The sequence below is a fragment of the Schistocerca serialis genome, chromosome 3 (assembly GCF_023864345.2).
Source record: "Schistocerca serialis cubense isolate TAMUIC-IGC-003099 chromosome 3, iqSchSeri2.2, whole genome shotgun sequence".
In the NCBI taxonomy this organism is placed as follows: domain Eukaryota; kingdom Metazoa; phylum Arthropoda; class Insecta; order Orthoptera; family Acrididae; genus Schistocerca; species Schistocerca serialis.
The window spans coordinates 841206230-841230944 of NC_064640.1; the positions used below are offsets into that span (position 1 = coordinate 841206230).

Consider the following 24715-nt stretch of genomic DNA (forward strand, 5'->3'; position numbering starts at 1 on the left):
ATGTTTTAGCAAGAGTTAGTTAAAACTTCTCCACATTTAGTTAAAACTTCTCCACTATACCACAGAAATATTTGTTTATAAAATCCGCCAGTTTGTGAGGATTTTCTGTTGCTCTACTACCTCTTTTTCTTTCTTCTTCCTACACTTCAGTATTTTATGACATACCAATACAGCTTTGCTTTTATTTACTGCATTATCTATTATTTTGCCATTGAACACCTTTTTTGCAGCAAGCAATACCCTCTCATTTATCTTTTGGTACATGTCATAGAAATCTAGGAATTGTGGATTGGTGGTGTGCTTTTGTAAAGAACTGAGAAATTTAAGGGTGTGGAGGGACTTTCTGATCCTCACAGTTATTAGTTTATTTTCCAAGCTGCTTGAAGTGGTTACTTTCAGAAATGTCTCCTCAAAAATTAATTTAAAAAATGTGCAGCATTAGAGAACTTAGCCGTCTATACTGTTTTCCACATGTACTTCATTCCAGGTTTGATTTTCCAGTTCACTAGAAAAAGTATTATTTTATGTTCCGAGAAGATCTCTTGTAGGCCTGCAGTATGTGGGTTTTATCAAGCCTGTCTTTAGCTCTATGATGTTACAGCAATTATCAGAGTGGCAAAGATCTTTTATAATAGTTTGCCATTTTCCCTGTCTATATGTGTAAGTACATGATGTAAGACTGATGCTAAACTTTTTGATACTCTAGTAGCAGTGTTTACCATTTATGACATTCCAAAAGTATTCAGAATGATTAGGGAGTTATTAATAATTTCACATTCAACATTTGTCTTTATATTTCTGTCTAAACATATAATTGTGTTATTTTTGGGGCTGACATTCCGTCTAGGACTTCAGTTAGTTTGTTAAAGCAATTGTCCACTCTATCACTAGATGAGCAGTACATGCACAGAATGATTAAACTTTTTATTGATTTCTAAATCTTTCTATGTTCAGTGGCTGCCAATTCTAAATATTTGTCTACACTAATTGCAATCAGAACTTGTAAATAAAAGTCAAGGAGGCATATTCCTTGTGGATATAGAGGAACCAATTTAAATCTTGCCTTGATGCAAGTTCATAAAACCTCTTGAGTGACTGTTGTAGCAGGTACTACACAGATTCTTTCTCAGTCAGATACAGAACTGGGAGAACTGCTCTGAAACATAGCTGAACAAAGAAGGCAGGGATGGGCTAAATTACTATTCGTCTGGACATGAAACAGAACAGTTGAAGAGCATGGAAGCTGATAAGAAATGATGAAAGCAATCAACAGTTGTAGGTCCTACAATACAATAAAAATACAACAATATCAATGAGAAGCCTGTGCCTGTTCATTAATAATTTTCCAAATTGTGGTTCTATTTTTGAGACACAAATAACCATATCCTTTTTTAATTGAGGCCTGTTTCCTCCTCTTAGTCTTATGTTCATCACTGAAGAGAATGCCAATTCATATAGACAGGTAGTGGCGAATGACACTAATAGTTTCAGAGCATCTCTTGCCAGCTGTGGATATCCTTCTTTTCTCTTCCTCCAAAAGATGTGAATTAAATACCATTTTAAGCATCCCATGAGCAGCAAAATCTATGTAGTTTTTCATCCTTGTGCTCAGATCAGCCAGTTGTACAGAAATATCCAGAAAGGGTTTAGTGTCCATCTATGCCCTTTGTCAGCTTCAGAATTCAGTTGTGGAAAGTAACGTAATAGTTTCTTGTCCAAATTATTCAAGCTCTGTATCATGCAGGGAATGTGAGAACTTACGAGGGTTATTCCAAAAGTAAGGTCCGATTCGCCGTAACTATTGAAATTTGGCGCCAATGACAAAACACGCATGCGCGCCGACTCCCGGCAAGCCTTGCGCGTCAAACGCCGCCATTCGCTTTGTTACTGTTGCTGAGTGTAGTTCACAGTGTCACTTTACAATGTTTAAGACAATTGATCAGCCCGCCGATTGTGAAGTAAGGGCAGTGATACGGTTTTTGTCTGCAAGAAACAATTCAGCGGCGGAAATCCATCGGCAGATTACTGAAGTGTACGGTCCTAACATAATGAGCGACAGTAAAGTGCGCAAGTGGGTGCGAGCTTTTAATGAAGGACGGGATAATGTGCACGATGAACCACGGTGTGGCTGACCATCAGTGATTTCAGACGATTTGGTCAATGCGGTTGACAAAAAAATTCGTGAAGATCGCCGATTCACTATTACAGACGTAGACATGCATTTTCCGAATGTGAGTAGAACAACTTTGTACAGAATTGTGTCTGAACATTTGAAGTTTCACAAATTGTGTGCCCGTTGGGTTCCCAGGCTGCTTACTGAGCCCCAACGAATGAAAAGAATGGCTTTTGCTCTTGATTTTTTGGAGCGATATCATAAGGAAGGTGACAGTCTTTTAGACAATGTTGTCACAGGGGATGAGACATGGGTTTCCCACATCACTACAGAGTCTAAACGTCAGTCAATGCAATGGCGTCACACGTCATCGCCAGTCAAGGTCAAGGCAAAGCAGACAATCTCAACACGTAAGGTTATGGCGACTGTGTTCTGGGATAGACGTGGAGTATTGTTAGTCGACTTTATGGAGAGAGGAACAACGATTAATAAAGCCGCCTACTGCGCTACCCTGACTAAACTTCGGCGTGCAATCCAGAATAAGCGACGTGGTCTTTTGTCGTCTGGAATCTTGTTGTTGCATGACAATGCCAGACCCCACACTGCAAATGAAACGCAAGCTCTGATCAAGAAATTTGGATGGGAACAGATGGACCATCCTCCTTACAGTCCGGACCTGGCGCCAAGTGATTTCCACCTGTTCCGTTACTTAAAGGAGTTTCTCGGCGGCAAGCGCTTCAACACAGATGATGAAGTGAAAGAAGCAGTTAAGGACTGGTTATCGTCACAGGCGGCCGATTTCTATAACATGGGCATTCAAAAGCTTGTTGAACGATGTGACAAATGTTTAAATAAGTATGGAAGTTATGTAGAAAAATAGATAAAGATGTAAGGAATGTAAATAAAACAATTGTTTTGAAAAAACATTTTAGTTTTGATTTTTTTTTTATAACCGGACCTTACTTTTGGAATAACCCTCGTACTTACTTTTGAATGTAAGGGAAAGACTCAAATACCATCTTTTGTGAAGACATTGACAGTAAATGAAGTTTTGTGAGGAATCCTTTGATTTTTGTCCTTCGCCATTATAATGTTTTCTTTTCTGCTATGGAAGCTGTCATTTAAAATTTTTAGGTGATTGAAAAGATCAGTGAGAATGCTAATTTTAATAGCCAAATGTCATCACAAAAATAATTCACATAACCAGATTTAGAATCTTGTAAGAATGTTGACAGTTTAGCTTTTAGTTCAAGAAATCGTGTCAGTATATTTCCCTTGGAAAGCCATCTGACCTCTGTGTGACAAAGATTTTCATGGAATGCACCCATGTCTTAACAGATAATATGAAACAGTTGAGTTGGCAATGCTCTACCTTTAGTACAGTTCACAAGTTTCATTGCCTCCTTAAATACATAATTTAAATCAGAAGTTAAAACCGTGGTTGCCTGAGCTTATCGATGAAGAAAGAATTGTGTCCATGAAACATTTGGTATTATTGATTTTAATTTGGCAATGAGCCTACCTTTATTGCCTGCCGTAGCTTTAGCACCATACTACAAATGGCAAAACATTTTGTTCAATGAGTCTGGTAGTTGCAAGTGCTTTCTTAAAACATCATACAAACACTGGCCCGTAATGCTCACAGCTAGTGCTTTACAAAATAAAATGTCTTCCATCAGCTTCAAAGCTCACAATCTGCAATATCTAAACTGCAAAGCAAAATGCGGGCTCTGCATTAATTTAGAGGCTTATTGTTCTCAAATGTAACTGACTGTATTGTTTAATCTGCATACAGTGGTATTATCAGAAAGTGGCATCCTTTTTAGCTCGTCTTCCTCCTGCTTACCTAACATAATTTCAGCCACATCCAGGGCTGCTAGCAAAATAAGATTCTTGGCACCCGTATGCGGCGTCCCTGCTTTAGCGACTCGGTAGCTGGCTAATAACGCTTTCTCATTGACAATGGACACACAAAATCAGATTTAAAAATTACTAAATCAAATAAACAAATAAACAACAACATATTATTATTTTCAATCAACAAATAACAATACTATTTTATAACCAGAATTGTAGTAGTTTGCTGCTGATAATTTTCAGTTTCGTTTTGAAGAAATCAAGTGGTTATAAGCTTCCTTGGATTGTTTAGTTGAGAGATGACTCACAAGCTTTGATTATTTCTTTACACTCATGTGACAATACTTCATTGCAAGTTCCACATTGATGTTTATTATTCAAATAATTGTTGTCTATCTTCTTATGGATTTATTTTTTATTTATTTATTTTTGTTTTATTCACATCCATCACTGCCACTTGTACCAGACGGAAGGCTGCACAAATTTTTTGAGAGACTTCTTTATTTTATTCTTGTTTGGAGCAAAGTGGAAAGACATGATGATCATGTCCGTACTAGCTGGCATACTCTGACAACTGACTGAAGTGAGGGAAAATGCATGTCTATGTGACCACAGACTTGCCCTCGCCCACTTTCAGGGGCTCAGCATTTGGTTGCTGGGTATGGGCTTGGCGATCCCAGAATTCCTTAGCTGGGGACTGGTAAGCATCACCAGTCCTCTGTCACCAAAAGCTCTGGGTATGCTTCAGCAACCACAGTGTGGCTTGGTGGTGGAATGTTGTGTCACAGGGAATGGGGATCTTGGGTTGACTACGCAGATCGCAAGGATGGAATAAACCTGTATTAAAAAAACCATCAATCTCAAGGTGTATGGTACGCTGATGAGATGCATGGTTGTTGAGGTGAAATAGTCATTAGAGGGCAATCTTTGTGGAACCTCCCGCCTCAGTTGTATAGGTGTTACCTTGGCGCATGGGGCTCTGTCTAGGTGGACACGTATTTCCCTAGCTCCTCATGGGACCAAGATTGATCCTTCAAAAGTCTCCCTTCCTCCTCCCAGTAGAAAGAGTGGGCTGCTGGAAGGTAACAACACCCAGTCTAACAAGAAAGCTTGGGAAGCCAGTCCTGTCTGTCACTTCTTATAGAACACATGCTGTTCCTCAGAATGTGTTAATAGTAATTAAAAGAAAAGAGGTCACTTTCCACAAAATTTCACCCTTTTTTTATATACAAAAAGGATTGGAGGACATTGCTGGAACATTAAAATCCGTCAAGTGCTTGCGAAATGGCACTCTGTTGGTTCAAATGTCAAGTTACCGACAAGTGAAGAATCTCCAAAAAGCTCAATGCCTCAGGGAGTATGCAATTGAAACTGAACTGCACAACACCTTGACCTTGTCGAGATCTATTTGACATTCCCTGAGAAGAACTGAAAGCTGAATGGTCCTGGGAATGCTTTTTTGATGTGCAAAACATCATGAAAAGGGTAGATGGCAGTCTTATGAAATCAGACTTGTTTATAATGACTTTCAGCAGCACAAAACTTCCAGAGCTCATTAGGGTTTGGCTTCCTTCACCTTAGCATATGGCTTTATTTCCCAAAACCTATGGCTGTATTTCCCAAAACTAATGTGCTGTTTTAAGTGCTGGTGCTTTGGGCACACTACTGCTTGGTTTAAGGGAGAAGCCACTTGGGGCAAATGTGGGAAGGCTGCACATGAAGGAGTTGGTTGTTCATCTCCTGTCAAGTGTGCCAACTGCTCTGGGAATCACCCTGTTTAGAGTAGGGACTGCAGTGTCTTTCTTGAAGATACAGGAAATAAAAACAAATAAGTGTATCTCTTATGGAGAGGCCAAAATGATGTATAAGGCCATGCAGCCCCCAACATTCACTACCTCATTTGTGTCTGTTCTTAAATAGCCAGTCCCTAAAATTGACGCTGCTACAAAATGGAGGTTGCCAGTGCCAGCCAGCACTAGTACCTGCATCTGCCAGTGCACTTGTTCTGCTTCAGTTATTTTGAAGCCCATACCTTCACCCAGGAATTCAGACAGGACTGTGGTTGCAGCTGTTGTGGAGCTCACTGCCATTCCGAAGGTTCAGCCTGGTCCACTGTCCAGTGCTGCTACAGTTGTGCCCCCAAAGTCCACTCAGCACAAAAAAAGACAAAACATCAACCACTGACAGTGCCAGAAAGTCAACTGTCCGACACTGTCGAACTCGTCCTCTCTGCTGTATCCCTTGATTCTCCATTAGAGCTAGGTGCCAAACTGGGACAATCATCTCACCCCAAAGCTGAGCCTCCTCATATGGTAGGCTCCCCTCCCAGGTGGAAGGACAGGGTGAAAGTACAACTTCCAAGATAAATGGCTCCCATCCTCCAGTGGAATGTTAAATGGGTTCAGGACACTTGTGGAGGAACTGATGCTCCTAGCACAGCAATGCCTAGTGTGCATCTGTATGAAGGAAACATATTTTAAAGTATCTGGTGTCCCAGTCCTGTGGGGCTATACAGTCTGTTGCAAGAATGACCTGACTGGGGAAAGAGCCAAGGGAAGTGTTGCCGTGTTTGTAAATAACTCACACCACTCCTCTGCTCTCCCCTTGGGTACTGACTTGCAAGCAGCTGCAGTTGGCATTCACATGTGTCAGAGGATCACAGTTTGCTTGCTGCATTTACCCCCATCTGATGCAATAGACTATGAGGCTCTCACAGATCTTATGGAACAAATCCCTCACCCATATCTCCTCATGGGAGACATCAATGCCATCATGTCTTTTGGGGCTGGACCTCCACTTGTCCTCATTGTCAGGGGTCAGTTTTTGGAGGGCCTCACGACATCCCAAGAGCTGTGCATCCTAAACACTGGTACTCCCACTCACTTCTGTGCTACTACTGGATCATTTTCGGTCTTCAGCCATCAACGCTCCCTCCCTCCCTCTCTCTCTCTCTCTCTCTCTCTCTCTCTCTCTCTCTCTCTCTCTCTCTCTCTCTCTCTCTCTCTCTCTCTCTCTAGCCATTGCAGACTCTGTTCAGTGGGAAGTCATTGATGACCTTCATTCCAGTGACCATTTCCCACTCCATGTTAACTTACTAGATGGAGCATTGCTTCAACAGAACCCACCAAAATGGGTGGTCAGCAGGGCTAACTGGACACTATTCAGCCAGCTGGCTGTGAATGGGTGGACCACATTATACGAGTTATCCAACAAGCTGCTGACTTATCCATCCCAAAGTCCTCAAGTCATCTTGGGAGACAGCCTGTACCTTGGTGGACAGATGAGTGCTGTTCAGAAATCCGGGACAGGTGTGCGGCTCTTTGACAATGTAAATGCCGCCCTACAGCAGACAACCTCACATCCTCTACAGTCGCAAGAGCCAACGCTCGATGTGTAATTAAGGAGAGCAAGAAAAGGTCTTGGCAAGCATTCCTGGACTCTATAAACCTTTCCACTTGTTTTACAAAAGTACAGGAAGCAATCCGGAGGATTTCCAGTAAACACAGTCGTTTACCAATAGCAGCAGTACTGAAACGGGGGTGTCTCCAAACAACACCTGGAGATCACAGAGTTGCTGGCAGAACATTTTGCAAAAACTACTGCCAATGCAAGCCAGGATCCAGTGTTTCGTAGCTACCATATGACTGTAGAGAGGTGCAGGTTGGACTTCAGATTCAACAGTTCTGAGTTCTGCAACTCGGCTTTCTCATGTGGGAGCTGGAATCGGCATTGTCAGAGACTCCTGACACTGCACCCAGTCACAACCAAATCTGATTCTGTGTGCTTCGACATTTGCCAGAAGCATTGAAGGAAATCCTCCTCGAATGTTTTAATCTTATGTGGCAGACAGGCAACTTGGCAACTTGCCCAGCTTGTGGAGGGAGGTAATTCTGATACTTCTCCTCAAACCAGGAAAAGACCACACATCTTCCTTTAGTTAGTTCAGGAGTATCGCCTTAATGAACTGTGTAGGAAACACCCTAGAGCGAATGGTTAGCCGTTGTCTGGTCTGGTTGTTAGAGACCAGGCAAGTCCTTAGCCACTCTGTGTCTGGACTCTGGAGATTTCGGTCCAATGTGTCTAGAGGTGGCTATTCAGCAGTCTTTTCTATGTAAACATCATTGTATTGGCATATTTGATATTGCTAAGGCATATGACACTACTTGGAGACACAGTGTTCTCGTGCAACTGCATCAGTCTTTCCTGTCTTAGGGGCTTTTAGAGCTTGAGTTGGTGATGCGCTGTCAAACCAATTTGAGCAGGATAATGGTGTCCCTTAGGGCAGTGTTTTAAGTGTTACCCTCTTTGCCATAGTAGTAAGCAGTCTCATGTATATGGTATGAAGTCCTGTACAGTGCTCGTTATTGGTGGACAATTTTGTGTCTTTTCTGTTCCCCCTCCAGTGTTGCAACAGCGAGCCATCAGTTGTAGCTTACAGTGCAGAGAGAAGTGGGCTTTAGAGACAGGTTTTCAGTTTTCTGCAGACAAGTGTGTCTGTGTTCATTTCAGTCATTCTTGTCATATTTTTTATTTATGTGACTTGTCTATGATGGACACCATCCCACATTTTAGAGACTCACTGAGGTCTGGTCCTCATTTTTTACTCCAAATTGTCATGGTTGCCACAACTGAGAGACCTGAAAGCCCAGTCTCTCAAGGCACTAAACATCATAAAGTACCTTAGCTACAGGTCTTGGGGAGTGGCCAGGGTGTATCAGCTCTAGTTTTATAGGGCTTTCGTGCTTTCACAGCCGGGCTATGGATGCATGGTGTATAGATCAGTGAGACCTTGTTATTTGAAGATCATTGACACTGTCCACGATGGGGGAATTTGGCTGGCCATGGGTGCTTGTAGGACCAGTCACACACCCAGTCTCTGTGCTGAGGCTGGGTAACCACCACTTACCATCCGGTGGCAGCTCCTCATGGTGCATCAGGCATGTAAGTTCCTCGCAGCTTCATCTTCACCCACATACCATACAACTCTGAAATGCCTTTTCCCCAACCGTCTATGAGGAACAAGCTGTTTCAGATCCGCGTGCAGTGTGTGCTGGGAGTTACTTAGTGTGGAACAATTATGACCTGAAATCCAGGGTTTTAACCATCTGCTGCCCTGGTTACTGCAGAGGCACGGAGTAATTTTGGATTTGTTGCAGTACAGGAGCAGGATTGTCACAAGTTCTTGAAATCAGGGAATTTCAAACATGTCACGGAAATCAAGGAAATTTCAGGGAAATTTGAAGAAAACACTGGAAAAATCTCATTTTTGAGTTAGTAGATGAAATTTTTTGTGTACTGAGACGTAATGCATTGTTGCTGGGTGGGTGCAGCTGAGTACATGCACTACTTCCCAACTCCCTCATTCTTACCACTTCTCCCCTTCCTACCATTCCCCTCAGCTTGCAGTCAGTGCTACCACTTCTTGCCACTAGCCTTGCAGCTGCCAAGAGGCAGAGAGGCATGAGGAGTGGTTTGTTCGGATCTGATTCTCAGAGACTGGTGATCCAGTGGCCGGAGATGGTGGTCATATGTGAATGAGTTGTGTCTGCATGATTATTGAAGGTTGTGTGTGTGTGTGTGTGTGTGTGTGTGTGTGTGTGTGTGTGTGTTTGTGTGTGTGTTTGTGCTCTCATTTTCTGAAAAAGGCTATGGCTGAAAATTTAGTTGTGATAGTGTGATTGTCTTTCCTACATTCCTGTCTCAGCAATCATCTTCATGGAGAGTTGTTACCTATCCTCACTAGTACTTAATCTCAGAGTATTCAAGCAAGTTATCTGTTGCATGGATTGATCACTGCAGTCTCTTTTTATCAACATTGTATCTGTGGCATGTGAACAGCTTGCCACATGAGTGGACTTCCAATGACTCGCAATTTCTGTGGGTATCTGTAACGGATCGTGTCTGCTGATCTAAAGCCCATTGTTTCCCACTAATGTGCAAGCTCTGCCCACTGGATCTAGTCTCATCGATCTGCCCGCAGGCCGGGTTTGTTTTTGTGTGGCGTAATGCGGCAAATTTCCGTTGTTGATCCATGGACCCAGGATTGCAGTGCTCCTCGGCAGGCCAAAGGCTGTGGGCACTGGATTTCAGGAATTGTGACTGTCTCACTGCAAGTACGTTGTACATTGCGGTGTTTCATAGACATGTGATTTATTCTAGTACATTTTGGAACTTCGAAAGTAGTTCATATATTGGAAAGCATGGATGACAAGAAGAAGGCAATTGTGGCAGTTGCTGGCAGTTTCTACACTATGTACTCATATATTTCTCAAAAGAAAAAATACAAAATACCTGTAAAATGAAATGATCGTGTGGCATTGATGGCCAGGAGGCCTATCCGGGGAAGTTTGGCCATCGGGTTGCAAGTCTTCGTTCAGGTGATGTCACATTGGGCAGCTGCCATGTTGGTGATAGTGAAATGATGATGACAACAAAACACCCAGTCCACAAGTGTAGAAAATCTCCAACCTGGCCAGGAATCGAACTTGGGCCTGCTGCATGTTAGGAAAACACGTTACCACTCAGTTAAGCAGGTGGGCACACAATACCTTTAAAATAATAGACATAACACAGTGAGTAATAACTGATGATAATGAGCATAGTAGAACCAACATTTTATTGGTGGTCACTTATAGTGTTGATTTACACAGCTCTTCCCTGCTTTACACACTTTTTTAAGATGCCTACTTTTTTATGAGATTATTTCTGAAATCAGTGAAGGTATGTATTTTAAAAATGTCTTGTGACTCTAAGAAAATGCAGATTTTCGTCACCAAATGTGTTTCGTTTTCTTGAAACAAAATAATGTCCGTGGTCTTAATGAAACACATGTACAGTTTGGCTTGCTTTCTCCATCTAAAAACAGTTCATTACAAAAGATGTTGATGTTAGTACTTAAGATTTTTGCTCACACATTTAGAAACATGGAAGTCCCTATATTTTTTGTCAATCTAAGACTTTATCCATGCTCAAGATCTCAAAATTTGTCAGGGAAAAATTCTAAAACTCGTCTGGAAAGCAGGGAAATACCAGGGAATTTCACTTGGGAGAACTTGAGGCAACCCCGAGGAGGGACTGCACTACTGCTGCTGCTTTCCATACATTGTTTTCTGACATTTTATCTGAGCACCACAACTATGTAGCCGTCCTTATGGATGGGTTGAAACAGGGGGACTCTGCTGATGGCTCTGTTGTTTTCCCGGATCATGTCCTCAAGGGTCGACTTCTCGTGATTTTACTGTGTTTGATGCCAATTTATGTGCAATCTTGCGAGCACTGAAGCAGACCACACATTCTTCCAGTACTAAATTTCTTCTCTGTTCTGATTCCCTGAGTGCCCTTCACTCTCTGAAACATTTGTACCCAGCAGATAAAGTGGTACAGAATATCCAGGGTGCTCTCCTCCAACTACGACAACTGGGCAAGGAAGTGTTTTTCTGCTGGGTAGCAGGGCACATAGGACTTGCGGGGAATGAAAGGGCAGATCTAGCATTGGCTGTTAGATCCTTCCTTATGTTCCCCGCAAGTCGTCATCAGGTATTGTGCCATCCCCCTGCATGCTATTACCTCGCTGTTGAGCTCTGGAGTTTTGCGTGAGTGGGAGGATGAGTGGCTGGAAGTGACATACAGCAAGCTCTATCTAATAAAGCCCACAATGCAGCCGTAGCATTCCTCCTTCCAGCCACGTCGATGGGCTGAGGTCCTCCTTACTCTTCTTCACATAGGCCACAGTCCTATGATGGATGGCTTCTTGCTCTGGTAAGGGGACCCTCCAATGTGTGCTGCTTGTGGCATACAGATAACAGTGCACCACATTTTGTTGGACTGTGTTGTATATTCTGACTAGCGGGCCGCGGCGGATTTGCTGACGGATCTGCTGTCACTTTTAAGTAATGTTCAAAAAATGTGGATCAAATTTTAAAGTTTTGTGAATTGTCCAACATTTTAGGGTGATGGTTTTAATGTGTTAACTAGGTGACTGTTTTACCCATATTTTAGTAAATGGTCAGCCAGTCACATTTACCTGATACATTCTTTTAGCTCCATTGTCATTTTACTTGTGTTTTAATCTAATGTATAGCAATTTTTACACTTTCTCCGTTGTTTTAGAGCATCTCAACTTGAGTGATTGTGTGCTTGATTTGAGTGCACGAGTGTGGAATAATTTTCAAGGTTTTAGCCACATTTGTTTGTTTTAATGAGTGTAAGGGTGCTGATGACCTTTCCGTTGAGTGCCCACAAGCTTCAATAATAATAATAATAATAATAATAATAATAATAATGATCATCATCATCATCATCATCACAACCACCACCCTCACCTGCACGCCTTCACTGTGGCAAAGAATATGTCAGTGTCTGCAGAGTGCTGTAACTACCTTGCATAGTGATAATGATTTCTCGATCAGTATAGTATCAATAGAAAGGAATGAAATAAGTTGTTTTTGAGATCACAAACAGTTTTTTATGGTTTTTACCATCCACAAGAAGTCAGTAATATTATACTGGATCAGCATACCTTCTTAATCAAACAGTGGAAAATACAGGATGGAATAATGACAATATTAGGAAAAGGATTGCTTACTCGCCATGTAGAGGAGATGTTGATCTGCAGACAGGCAGAACAAAAAAAGGCTGAACAAGTGAGCTTTCAGCCAAAAAGCCTTTTTCTAAAGTAGACAAAACACACACACACACACACACACACACACACACACACACACACACACACACACCTCTCTGTGTGCGCCCAGTCTCTGGCCACTAGCCTCAGTGGCTAGAGACAGTAGTCTCTTGGGTCTCTAGCCTGAGGATGTCTTCATTACAAAGTTCTGTAATACAGTAGCTTTTCTTGTCTCAAAATGTATAATAATAATAATAATAATAATAATAATAATAATAATGGCATCTGTGTACCCCATCTGTCTGCCTTTAGTATCAATCACATGTTCAACTGTGAGAATGTTTTCTAAACATTTGTGTAGCATTTATTGGAGGCAGGACATGTGTTCCTGCCCATTATTTAACTATTTGGATATGGAAAACTGCCTAAAAACACAGTCAGGCTGACTGGCACACGAGCCCTTGTTGTTAATGGCATGGATTTTTTGATTTAGGACAGACATGCCTCCCAGAATCCTGGAAGTGGCAAGTTAACACACTTGGCTATTAATGAAAATTATAAATTAACATTTGTGTTGTGGTAAAGTTAGATATTTTGTATAACAGTCACCTTCACTTCTTTGTTATTCAATCTTTAATTTGTGACTGGTTGACTGCTGTTTTTACTATAGATCAGTAGTGTTATCTTGCTTATTGCAGTCATTTGCATGAGATACTGATATATACAGGACGAAGATTCAAATTATGAAACTGGTGTCTCCTCCTTTAATTTTATATTAGCAGTTGAGGAGAAACAATACATGTTAATTTGTCTTACTGTGCCAGAAAATATACTTCTCGTGTTTCATTGTTGTGCTTCAAGTGAAAATTTTTCTGACAGATTTTCAGGTATGTTCTAATGTACTCATGTACCTTTTATGCAAGTGTTGTGCTATTTATCGAAAATTGAGTTATTTTTATAATTCAGTATTTCAGGTACTTGAATAATTATTGATTAGTCACTGGAAAATAATTATTGTAACTTCCTCATTTAACAGGTGCTAAGGATGGCAAGAAGAAGAAGCGCCGTAACAGAGGAAAGGGCAAGGACAATGACAAGAAAGAAGGGGAAAGAAAGCAGACGGACCCACCATCCATACCTATTGTAGAGCTTTTCCCAAATGGTACAGTAAAGTCTCTCTCTCTCTCTCTCTCTCTCTCTCTCTCTCTCTCTCTTTTTGTATGTGGGCAGTTATATTTCCATATAACTGTTCAGTTTAAATTTGAATGTTATGTTATTGACAGTTTAAAATTTTGTTCTGATTTAATACTAAAATATGTTAGACTTTGCTGTAGTCATTGAATTACAAGAATCTGCCACACTATGTCAAGCAAGATTGTAATTAGCATTATGTTTTGTTTGCTTCAAGTGCCCCCAAAAATCTCATGAAAATTTTGTGGGAAAAAGTTGTACTGGTATGGAGAGAACTTCATGGATGATGTAATTGGTTACAGATTGACTGGAGCAACATTATTTTTGCTTGACAATAAAATGACCATTAGAGAAAACTTGACAGGGACCATTAGTTGAAAATAGTTTCTTCCTCTTAATGATTTTTCTGATTTTGAGTGCAAGTAGCATATTGATTTTTCAAGAAGGTAACACACAGATTATAACTGATCTGTTGTAGTAGAAGCATACAGACATTATCTTCATTTGTGCAAAACATTTATTCTGTGGGTTCCTCTGTCTTCTGCTGCATGGCCTGCAGCTGTCCTCGGTAACATTACTGAAAAGAAAGACATCATCCTAACTTTCCAACAGTACAAAAACTACCTTAATACACTGCAGAGACCAGGTGCAGGACTACTTAAAACTGGGTGCAAAATCCCTAGTGCGGGTGACCGCTTCGGTTGCAGGTTCGAATCCTGCCTCGGACATGGATGTGTGTGATTAGGTTGGTTAGGTTTAAGTAGTTCTAAGTTCTAGGGGACTGATGACCTCAGATGTTAAGTCCCATAGCGCTCAGAGCCATTTGAACCATTTTGAGCTGTGTCGAGTGCTGAATACTACAGGATAAGTTCAGTGATTTTCAAAACTGATGCTAGTGCGTGTGAAATTTTTTCAGAATATTTTAGTCAGTTAAACAACAGTAGACTTTCATTTATCGTCATGGATCCTGACTCCTCCGCATTATTCTTTGAGAGTTAGAACACTTTATTCTTGTTTTGGTGAGGTCAGTTGTAGACCCGTGGACTGAAGATTATTGAAAAGTGTGTCCTCCATTGCTTTCTGACTGTTGCACAAATAGCAAATAGTTCTCAGGCCCTTGTAAAAGACTGCGTTATCCAAAAATCGCACAAGTCTACCAAACATTTCAACTTATAAATACTAAAAAAACAAACTAAATAATTTTTCCCTGTTGCTCCACACTGCATCTGCATTATGCAGAAAATGACACTTCAGCAGTCTTTGTTCACAGTGAAGAAAATGACGTCCACATGGCATATCAAAGATACCAACAGCAGCTAGAGATCAACTCATCACATAGTGTTACTTCTTTTGTGGCACATATCAGAGTTATAGTAACAAGACCTTACCTGATTCATTTGAATGTTGTGCATCAGGAATTTTGCATTTATCTGAAATTGTACTAATGCTTTCTCCGAAAATTATTTTCGAAAAATATTTCAGGAACCCACTCAAAGTCTAAATACATGAAATGTATTCACAATTATGAATATGGACAACCATCAGCTGTATAATGGAATGATGACAATGAAAACTGAAGCTGGACCATAACTCAGACCTTGATTTCCCACTTTTTGCTATCAGTCACCCTATCATTTGGATATCTAAGCATGACTCATGGCCAGACCCAACAATCCACATGTTGTCAACCATGCGTCTGCATCTTGTACTCATACATCTATTATGTATATTCCTGTACAGGGAAGACATTTTACTTGAAAGTCGCTTGCCCAGTGTCAGTGGATAAATATGATATTGCAGTGCTGTGTTGATCCGAATTATGATGCAAAGTTGCTTCGGACATACATGCAAGAACTTCACATGTTTCAAAGATCAAGCATTCATCATCAGAATTGTTATACAAGAATCTCTAAAAGTGATAAAGACAAAATACAAATAAGAACAGTGAAATAATTTGGCCAGTTCCTTCACAACTATATCTTCTTTAAGATTTACATCCATATCACTGTCAGTAGATAAAACAGACTAAAATGAAATAGCATCTTCGGTCTGAGTATTGGCAGCATCACACTAACAGCCATCTGGGTACATGGCCCATATAACTCCATGAAAGCCATACCCAGAATGTCTCCTGTATGGGGATATACATAATGGATGTAAGAGTACAGGTTGGAGACGTGTGGATGATGACATGGAAGTTTGGGACTGACCGTGAGTTGTGCACGATAGCCAAATGGTAAGGTCACTGCTCACAGTTAGTGGGAAATACAGTTTCGAATCTTGGTCCGGCACAAATTTTCATTGTTGTCATTCCAGTGTACAGCTGATGGTTGTCCATATTTGCAACTGTGAATACTTTTCATGTATTTCATAACTGCTGTAGTCGCCACAGTGCCTGTTCCTTCAGACATGCATCCATGTCCCAAGGAATTTTGCATCTTAATTTTGAACAACACAGATACTGCAATATCACACAAAGTGTAAATGGTTGCAAAAACAATATTTGACCTCTTAGCAACAAATAATTCGAGCAAATAGGGAACATCATGATAGATACAGGAATTAGTGACCACAAGGTCATTGTGGTAAGACTGAATATTGTAAAATCAAAATCCACCAAAAATAAATGCAAAATATGTCTGTAGGAAAACTTTAGATAAAAACTGGCTTCATACCTTCCTAAGAAGCCATCTCCTCTCCTTCCAAACTGAATATGTAAGAGTAAACCAGATGTTGTAGAAATTGAAAGAAATAGAATCAATGACAATTACACCAAATAAATTAATAAGAATTGGAACTGATCCCCCATAGTATATTAAACAGATCAGAACCTTGGTTCAGTAACAATGAAAAAAGCATGCCAGATTCAAAAAAAGTACATAGAACCTCTAAAATTTTCAATCTTTTACTGAAGCTCAAAGCTTAGCATGGACTTCAATTGTAGCTGCTTTTAATAGTTCCCACATTGAAACGCTGTCTCAAAATCTGGCAGATAATTCAGAGGGATTGTGGTCGTGTGGACAGTACACCAGCTGTAAGACGCAATCAGTACCTTCATTGCATGACAGCAATAGTAATGTTACCAGTGACAGTGCCTCTAAAGCAGAGTTGCTAAAGATGGTTTTCTGAAATTCCTTCACCAAACGAGACAAAGTCACTATTCCAGAATTTGACTCGAGAACAGTTGGCACTGTGAGTAACTTAGAAGTAGATGTCCTTGGTGTTGTGAAGCAGGTTAAATCATTTGATGAAGGCAAGGCCTGTGGTCCAAACTGTATGCTAGTTAGATTCCTTTCAGAATATGCTGATACAATAGCTCCATACTTAGTGGTCATATACCCCAACTTGCTTGATGATCCATACTTAAAGTTGCACAGGTCACACCTATGCTCAAGAAAGGCAATATGAATAATCTGCTGAAATGGCAGACACATACCGCTGATGATGATTTGCAGTAGTGTTTTGGAACATACGCTATGTTCAAACATTACAAATTACTGTGTTTACTCAAGTATAAGATGACACTGAATATAAGGCGACCCCCATTTTTTTTATCAGGTTCCTTAAGAAAAATATTATTTTTTGGCAAATTCTGTCTAATCAAAACTACAGACTTTTATTGACGTAAGGTATCTGCCTAAAAGGTTAACGTTACACCTGTTATAAACTTGTGCCATTTATTCATTGTCTACATTTTGATAACATAAGGAGAAATAAAATAAACAAAAACTAATTCTTCCAATAATTTTTATCTTCACTGAATTTTTTGTGTTTCTTAGCTTGTCATCTGTGGTATCAGTATTTTTAATTATCATCCTATCAGGACAACTGTGAATATTATATCTTTGTTGTCACAAATATTTGGCTATTTCTTCTAAAGATGTTGGGATTTCTGAGGTTGTGGTTATGTTGGGATCTGGGAACAAAGCTGTTCCTTTCCTGAACACACAGTGGATTTCGCTTCTGTGTTGAAGTGAGAATAGCAATGTTTATTGCTTCCAAACGTATCATGTGCCCACTGCTCTCTTATTGGCTGTGTAGAACCAGCAGCTGACACTCCCCATATCATTCTCCTCATACCTCATGGTGAGCATCAACAACATTGCCAAATGAAATACGAAAGTATGCTACTGGCCTCAGTCTAGACTTCTAACAGAAATGTATGCTATTATTTAGTATTTGGCCAGTCTCAAAGCCAGTTCAATTTCGAGTACATATGGATTCAGGCAAACTCCAGTTTAAACATGGTAGATGTTTATAAAAAGCCCAGATATGCGATATAGATTCGCATAGTTGGCAGCATGATGAAATTTACTGCCTGCTCGCTCCGGTCCCTGCACTCACCATAGTAGCAACCAGGCTGATTAATACTGACACACAGAAGGCAATATCTTCTAGGTGCTAGTCATATGTATCAACAGCAGCTAATACGTAAATAAAAGATCGCAATCATGGGTCAGACCAAATCTCGAACTTTTGCCCGTTCCATAAGCTAGTGATGTCTGTTAGTAGTATCTCCACAATGAGTCTTTCTGTTGTAATTTATTCTTGCAATGACAATTGCTGTCAGTTCAATGTGATTTATTCTCTTTGTTAGACATTTAACTCTCATCTTAATGTCTCCACCGTGTTCTAAAAGCTGATGACATTTTTCTCTGGTGGTTTAATACATCAAACAGCAACTGAAGTTCTCATTTGCAACCCACTTATTAAATCATTATAGTTTCTCATAACCAAATAGAACACTGACGTGGGTTCAGACTTTCTGGTTTCTGAGGGCAAGATTTTTGCCTTTGAGTGTTACCTTTACTTAAAAAGCAGCCTTAATGTACTTATACAGTGCCCATACATGTACGTGAACTTTTATTGCAAACTTGTTCAAATACAACTAAAGTTTTTAAGTTGATAGAATTTAAAGCTATGTTATTTCATCCTGTGTTTCACAAAAATGTCAGTTTTTAAGCAGAACACTATATTGTTATAGTGCCTAGTTCATAGTTCCTCGCGTATGCCTTGCACTAGCGTGATTGCGTAAGGCCACTACTGCATGGAGTGTTCTTGTGAATTAGGAAATCATGAGCCTATTCAAATGAAAGTATTGTTTGCTAAGCCCTAACCTTTAGGATTCTTCATAATAAATTTGTACAAAACCTCAATAGCCAAAGCTACATCTGTAAATGTAAGACAACCCTTACATTAATCTATTAGTCAATGTAAAAACATTGACCTCAGCAGCAATAGTTAAATCTGTGAATATAACATGAATCCATATTTTTTGAATGATGATTTTGGGAAAAACCCTTGCCTTATAATCGGATAAATATGGTGCCTAAAAAAAAGTATATTGATACATAGTCAGCATGAGTTTAGAAAATATCCTTTTTGTAAAACACAACTAGCCCATTATTCACATGAAGTAATGAGTGTTTTCAATGGGGATCTCAAAGTGTTTCTGTATTTTTAGATTTCCTACGCCATTCCTCAGAAGCGGCTTCTAACGAAACTGCATGCCTATGGAGTATCGTCTCAGTTGTGGGACTGGATTTGTGATACCCTGTCAGAAAGGTCACAGTTCACAGTAACTGACGAAAAGTCATTGAGTAAAACAAAATTGATAAGTGGCATTCCTGAAGGTAGTGTTACAGGCCCTGAGCGGCCGTCTTAGTTTGTTTGTAGATGATGATGTCACTTAACATTTACTAAAGTCATGAAAAGTGTGATGTCATCCACATGAGTACTAAAGGAAAACCGTTAAATTTTGGTTACATGATAAATCACACCAATCCAAAGGCTGTCAGTTCAGCTAAATGCCTAGGGATTACAGTCACAAACAGCATAAATTGGAAAGATCACACAGATAATGTTACAGGGAAGGTGAACCAAAGACTGTTTTTTATTGGCAGAACACTTAGAAGATGGAACAGATGTACCAGAGACTGCCTACACCAATCTTGTCTGTCCTCTTCTGGAATATTGCTGCACATTATAGGGTCCATATCAGATAGGACTGATGGAGGACATATCAAAAGTTCAAAGAAGGGCAGCTCCTTTCGTATTGTATTAAAATAGGGGAGAGAGCACTACAGATATGGTACATGAGTTGGCATGTAATTAATACAAAGGTGTTTTTTGTTGCACCGAGATGTTTTCATGAAATTTCAATTGACAACTTTCTCTTCTGAAAACAAAAATATTTTCTTGCTGCCAGCTATGTAAGAAAAACTAATAACCATAATAGAATAAGAGAAATTGGTACTCACATGGAAAGATGTAACTGTTTGTTTTTCCCGTGCATTGTTCAGAAGTGGAACAGTAGAGAAATAATCCAAATGTTGTTTGATGAACCCTCTGCCGTGCACTTAAGTGTGAATTGCAGAGTATTCATGTAGATGTAGATTTATTTTCATTGAAAATTAGTTAGTTTTGCCAGTATAAATCTCTAATGATGTAAGTGTGGTACGAATGAGTGTGCATCTGTTTCAGTGCTACATCCACATGCTGAACATACTTTAGGCATGTCTTGTATACAATTTGGGTAAGACTTTAAGTTCTGGAACACAAATACATTTTAAAGTATTAACCAGTCATGATTTGGAATCAGTCGGTGAAAACCTAATGGCATAAATAACATTACATAAACTGAATGTACGATTTTTAACCCCGTGTCTGCATGCTTGATTGAATCTAGGCATCTTATTTAAATTCAAGGCTTTTAAGAACTACATTAAATACATGGCAAAGTAAGATAATTATACCATGCCTTAAATAAAACAGTTTCTAATGACTCTAGTGACTTATTATTTTGTCCTTTTATATTCTAAAAAATGAACAATTACTTAATTTTAACCCATGGCTGTATAGCCCGTGGGGCATAAAGTAGTATTTTGTTATGTTTTAAGGCCTTTACAGAATAATGATCACATGGCTTCATCAAAAGGTTTGTCCTTAACACAATAAATGGCTTATGTTTGTAGAAAGTTATGCACACACCCACTGTAAAGGCTCCTTAATTCAAATGTAAATCATTTGCCAACTTTGCATGATTATGAGAACTGTAATTTTTTGTGTAATCTGACTTAAGCACAAGAACATAATTATGCAATAAAGAAATTAAAAACCATTCTTACAGCCAGACTAATTTATTTACAACTGCAAATAGCAGTGACATTTCACATAATTAAGTGTGTTTAAAAAACATCTGTGCTTCTGTGATAGGTGTTGATTCGCACAAGAACACTAAGGTTTCAAGATGATTGAAATGTAATTTCATACTTCAGTCTTGCAATCAATCGGCTTGACTTGTTCACGCACCAATACCTGATAGTTCCTGATAATTTGCAAACAAGTTTTTCAGCACATGCATTGTTGAAACAGTTTGAAACAATTAGTGATTTTTGTATTGTGAGGATGATGGTGTTGGAAATTTCAGCCGTACTAAAAATGGTCTTCAGTGAAATGCTCACGGGAGAATAGTGTGTGTATGGAGTCTTATAGGGCTTTATTTCTGTGTGTGTGTGTGTGTGTGTGTGTGTGTGTGTGTGAGAGAGAGAGAGAGAGAGAGAGAGAGAGAGAGAGAGAGAGAGAGAGAGTTAGTGTGAATGAGAGTTTAGAGATGTCTGTCATATACACCAATTATCTTTTTCTGTACTCAGGATGTCAAGTGAATGTTAGTTTTTGAAAGACTGAAAATCTTTGAGTGCCTTTCTCCTTTTTATAGGTTTCTATCCAGTAGGACAATGCTTGGACTATCCCGTTATTGGAGACTATCGTACTGCTAGGCAGCGTGTCACTTCAGAAGAACAGAAAGCAATTGACCACATGAACATTGACATTTATAATGAATTTAGAATAGCTGCAGAAGCTCACCGACAGGTAGGTGACATATCATACGTAGATTTATTGTATTTTTAGTTACATATGTGACCACAAAATTAAGGTAATGTTCCAAGACTGCTCCATTTTTTAGCCGTGATAGCAATGAAAATCCGCAGTTGACATTTTCCATTTAATTGTATCTTGTAAAGTTATTGTACATTAAATTTAATTAATTACTAAGCAACACTACTGTTTCAGCCTCCATGGTCTTCTGTAGATAAAAAATATAAAAAAGCCAACATAACATTTAACCCCCCCCCCCCCCCCCCCCCCCCACACACACACACACACACACACACACACACACACACACACACACACACACAGAGAGAGAGAGAGAGAGAGAGAGAGAGAGAGAGAGAGAGAGAGAGAGAGAGAGATGCAGGTTGGTTACAGTACAAGAAGTCACATATAATTATGTTAGTTTTGTTCACAAATGAGGAAGAGTGTTTGATATACAACAATTTTTGCGTGTATTATGACAAAACATGTATCTTACTGTTAACAAAAAGTTGTTTTTAACAAGACATAGCCACTGAAAATGTCACTGAAAAAACTGTTCCTCTGAACGCTCACATTGCCCACAAAGAGCAGCAAAACAGCTATGCCTTCAGAAGAAAAAAAGAAAAAAGGTTAAAAATTGGTTGATGCTGTAATATTTTTTTAGATAGATATGTGCAGAGTGAAGTAAAAGTGGACATTCAGGCTCTTACAACTAAACTATCATCTGGCTGGTACAGGTACTGGATACAAGTTGTATGAGACAAGCAGTTCCGCAACAATATCGTGCATACTTCCAGCTTGCAATCGGGTATGGAATAATATGAAACTTCCTGGCAGATTAAAACTGTGTTCCAGACCGAGACTCGTACTCAGGACCTTTGCCTTTTGTAGGGAAATGTTCTACCATCTGAGCTACCCAAGCATGACTCATGCCCCGTCCTCATATCTTTACTTCTGCCAGTACCTCATCTCCTACCTTCCCAACTATACAGAAGCTCTCCTGTGAACCTTGCAGAACTAGCACTCCTTTTCTCCAGGAGTGCTAGTTCTGCAAGGTTCGCAGGAGAGCTTCTGTGAAGTTTGGAAGGTAGGAGACGAGGTACTGGCTGAAGTAAATCTGCGAGGCTGGGGCGTGAGTCGTGCTTGAATAGCTCAGACGGTAAAGCACTTGCCTGCGAAAGGCAAAGGTCCCGAGTTCGAGTCTCGGTCTGGCACACAGTTTTAACCTGCGAGGAAGTTTCATATCAGCGCACACTCTGCAGATCAGGCAAGAAAGAGCGCCCTACTTGGGTTAGCATTGCCCACACGAAAAACATGGAAATGTTGGTGTGACCATGTACTGTAGGAGTCTGAATCTTCAGCCGATTCATCATATGCCAGAAAGGGCGATGATTGCACTGATAGGAGAGTAACCTGCCGTGAACATGCAGATGCCACTGGATTGAGGGCGGTGGCGAGAGCCTGCTGCTGTTGCACAAAAGCTTGCTGTTGGGCAATGATATGTTGGAGGATTTCTTCCATGAAGACGTTTGCTGGGTGACTCAGCACTGACATGAGCACTCGGAGAAAATGTAATCCTCACTTGTCATCAAGTTTGTCATAGCAAGAACAAACAAGAAGTACAGGTTCTGTGTAGCACTCAACACACTGACTGGACAACAGTAATACAGGTTACAGTATAGGCCGAGCACTCGTTTGCGATTGCTTAAATAACACTGTTTCTTTGGCGGCCCACCAGAGTGTGCCAGGAGGCCTGTGAACTGTACAGAGGCATGATCTCTGAAATTGCATGCATTGTGAATGAAGGTACATCAGTGATGCCACAGGGCACCACACTTTTGTACTATTACAGAGGAAGGCTGTAGGCATGTTTGAGCCAAATTTGAAATTAACGTGAAACAGTGGGAGACAGTTACGGGGTTTCAAAAAAGTGATCGTTTAATTCTGTTACGCAGTGTAGTTTCATTCAGCAATTCAGATAGTCAGATGTTTTTGCACAACAAATTGTACCAAAAATAATGTGCATTGGGGAGATCTTCAATGCAGCGCGTCAGTCAAACTGCAGGTTTTTGGTGGTTCACACTTATAAATACAAAAAGTGCCAATTACAGCACTCGAGCTTCACGAATGCATAAATCAACATCATACCTGCTCGGTTTGCTCTAATTAGCGAATCAGAGCACAGGCCACATGACTGCATGCAAATGTGCTTCTGGCATTAAAACAGAACAGTGAGAATGCTTATTTCAATATTTATTCAATATGATTTTAACCATTTGTGTTTGAAGTTTGTGGTGGCCGTGTGATCTGTGATGTAAACTGGGGTCTACAGTAAGTCAAAATGTGACCAAACATAGTGTTGATTTACATGTTAACACAACTAAAGTGCGATATTTGGTGTTTTCATATTTATACTTGCGTACTACAAAAAATATGTAGTTTAATTGATGCAGTGCATTAAACACTTCTCAAAAATGTGCCCCATTTCACGTGGGAGGTTGTGCAAAATTGTCAGGAAATGTTGTGTTGATAACTAAAGCTGTTACTGGAATAGTGGTCATTGGAAGGAGGATGTTTCAGTTTGATAGCCAATTTAGAGCTAGAGGTCTTTACACAGGAAATCAACTGTTAGTTTGATTGTACACAATTCTCAGTGTAATGAAGGGAAAAAAAAAAATTACAATTTCGCTATTCGATAACAATCGTCTACCAACACTAGTAAACTGCTACATTCATTTACAACATTTTTATTCATAAATAGGTAATTTTGTGATATTTCACAGAGACTGCTGATTTTGTGTTGTACCACTTAAGGCCAGTGTATAAAGCAATTAGCCTTAGGATAAGACGGAAAACGACCTTAGATCAAGCTTAATCTGGAAATGCCAAGTCACCGAAAATTTGCAATTGAAAGTCGGGTTCAGCTCTGATCATCAGATTATAGTGTAGTGACACTATGATTCATTGCCTTTGTTTTTAGCAGATACCAGCTGACATAACAAAAAAGTTATTAAAATTAAAATAGCAAGTAAATACACTCCTGGAAATTGAAA

At 39.8% G+C, this 24715-nt stretch overlaps 1 protein-coding gene across 1 annotated transcript in view; it reads left to right on the forward strand.

Moving 5' to 3' along the window:
• The window catches only part of LOC126470906 (methionine aminopeptidase 2-like), a 114842-nt gene that overhangs the window by 32744 nt on the left and 57383 nt on the right, over positions 1-24715 (forward strand). The window contains exons 3-4 of the mRNA XM_050098937.1: positions 13630-13755; positions 21502-21656. Of these exons, the coding sequence (XP_049954894.1) occupies positions 13630-13755; positions 21502-21656 (281 nt within the window). The remainder of the gene's footprint in view (positions 1-13629; positions 13756-21501; positions 21657-24715) is intronic.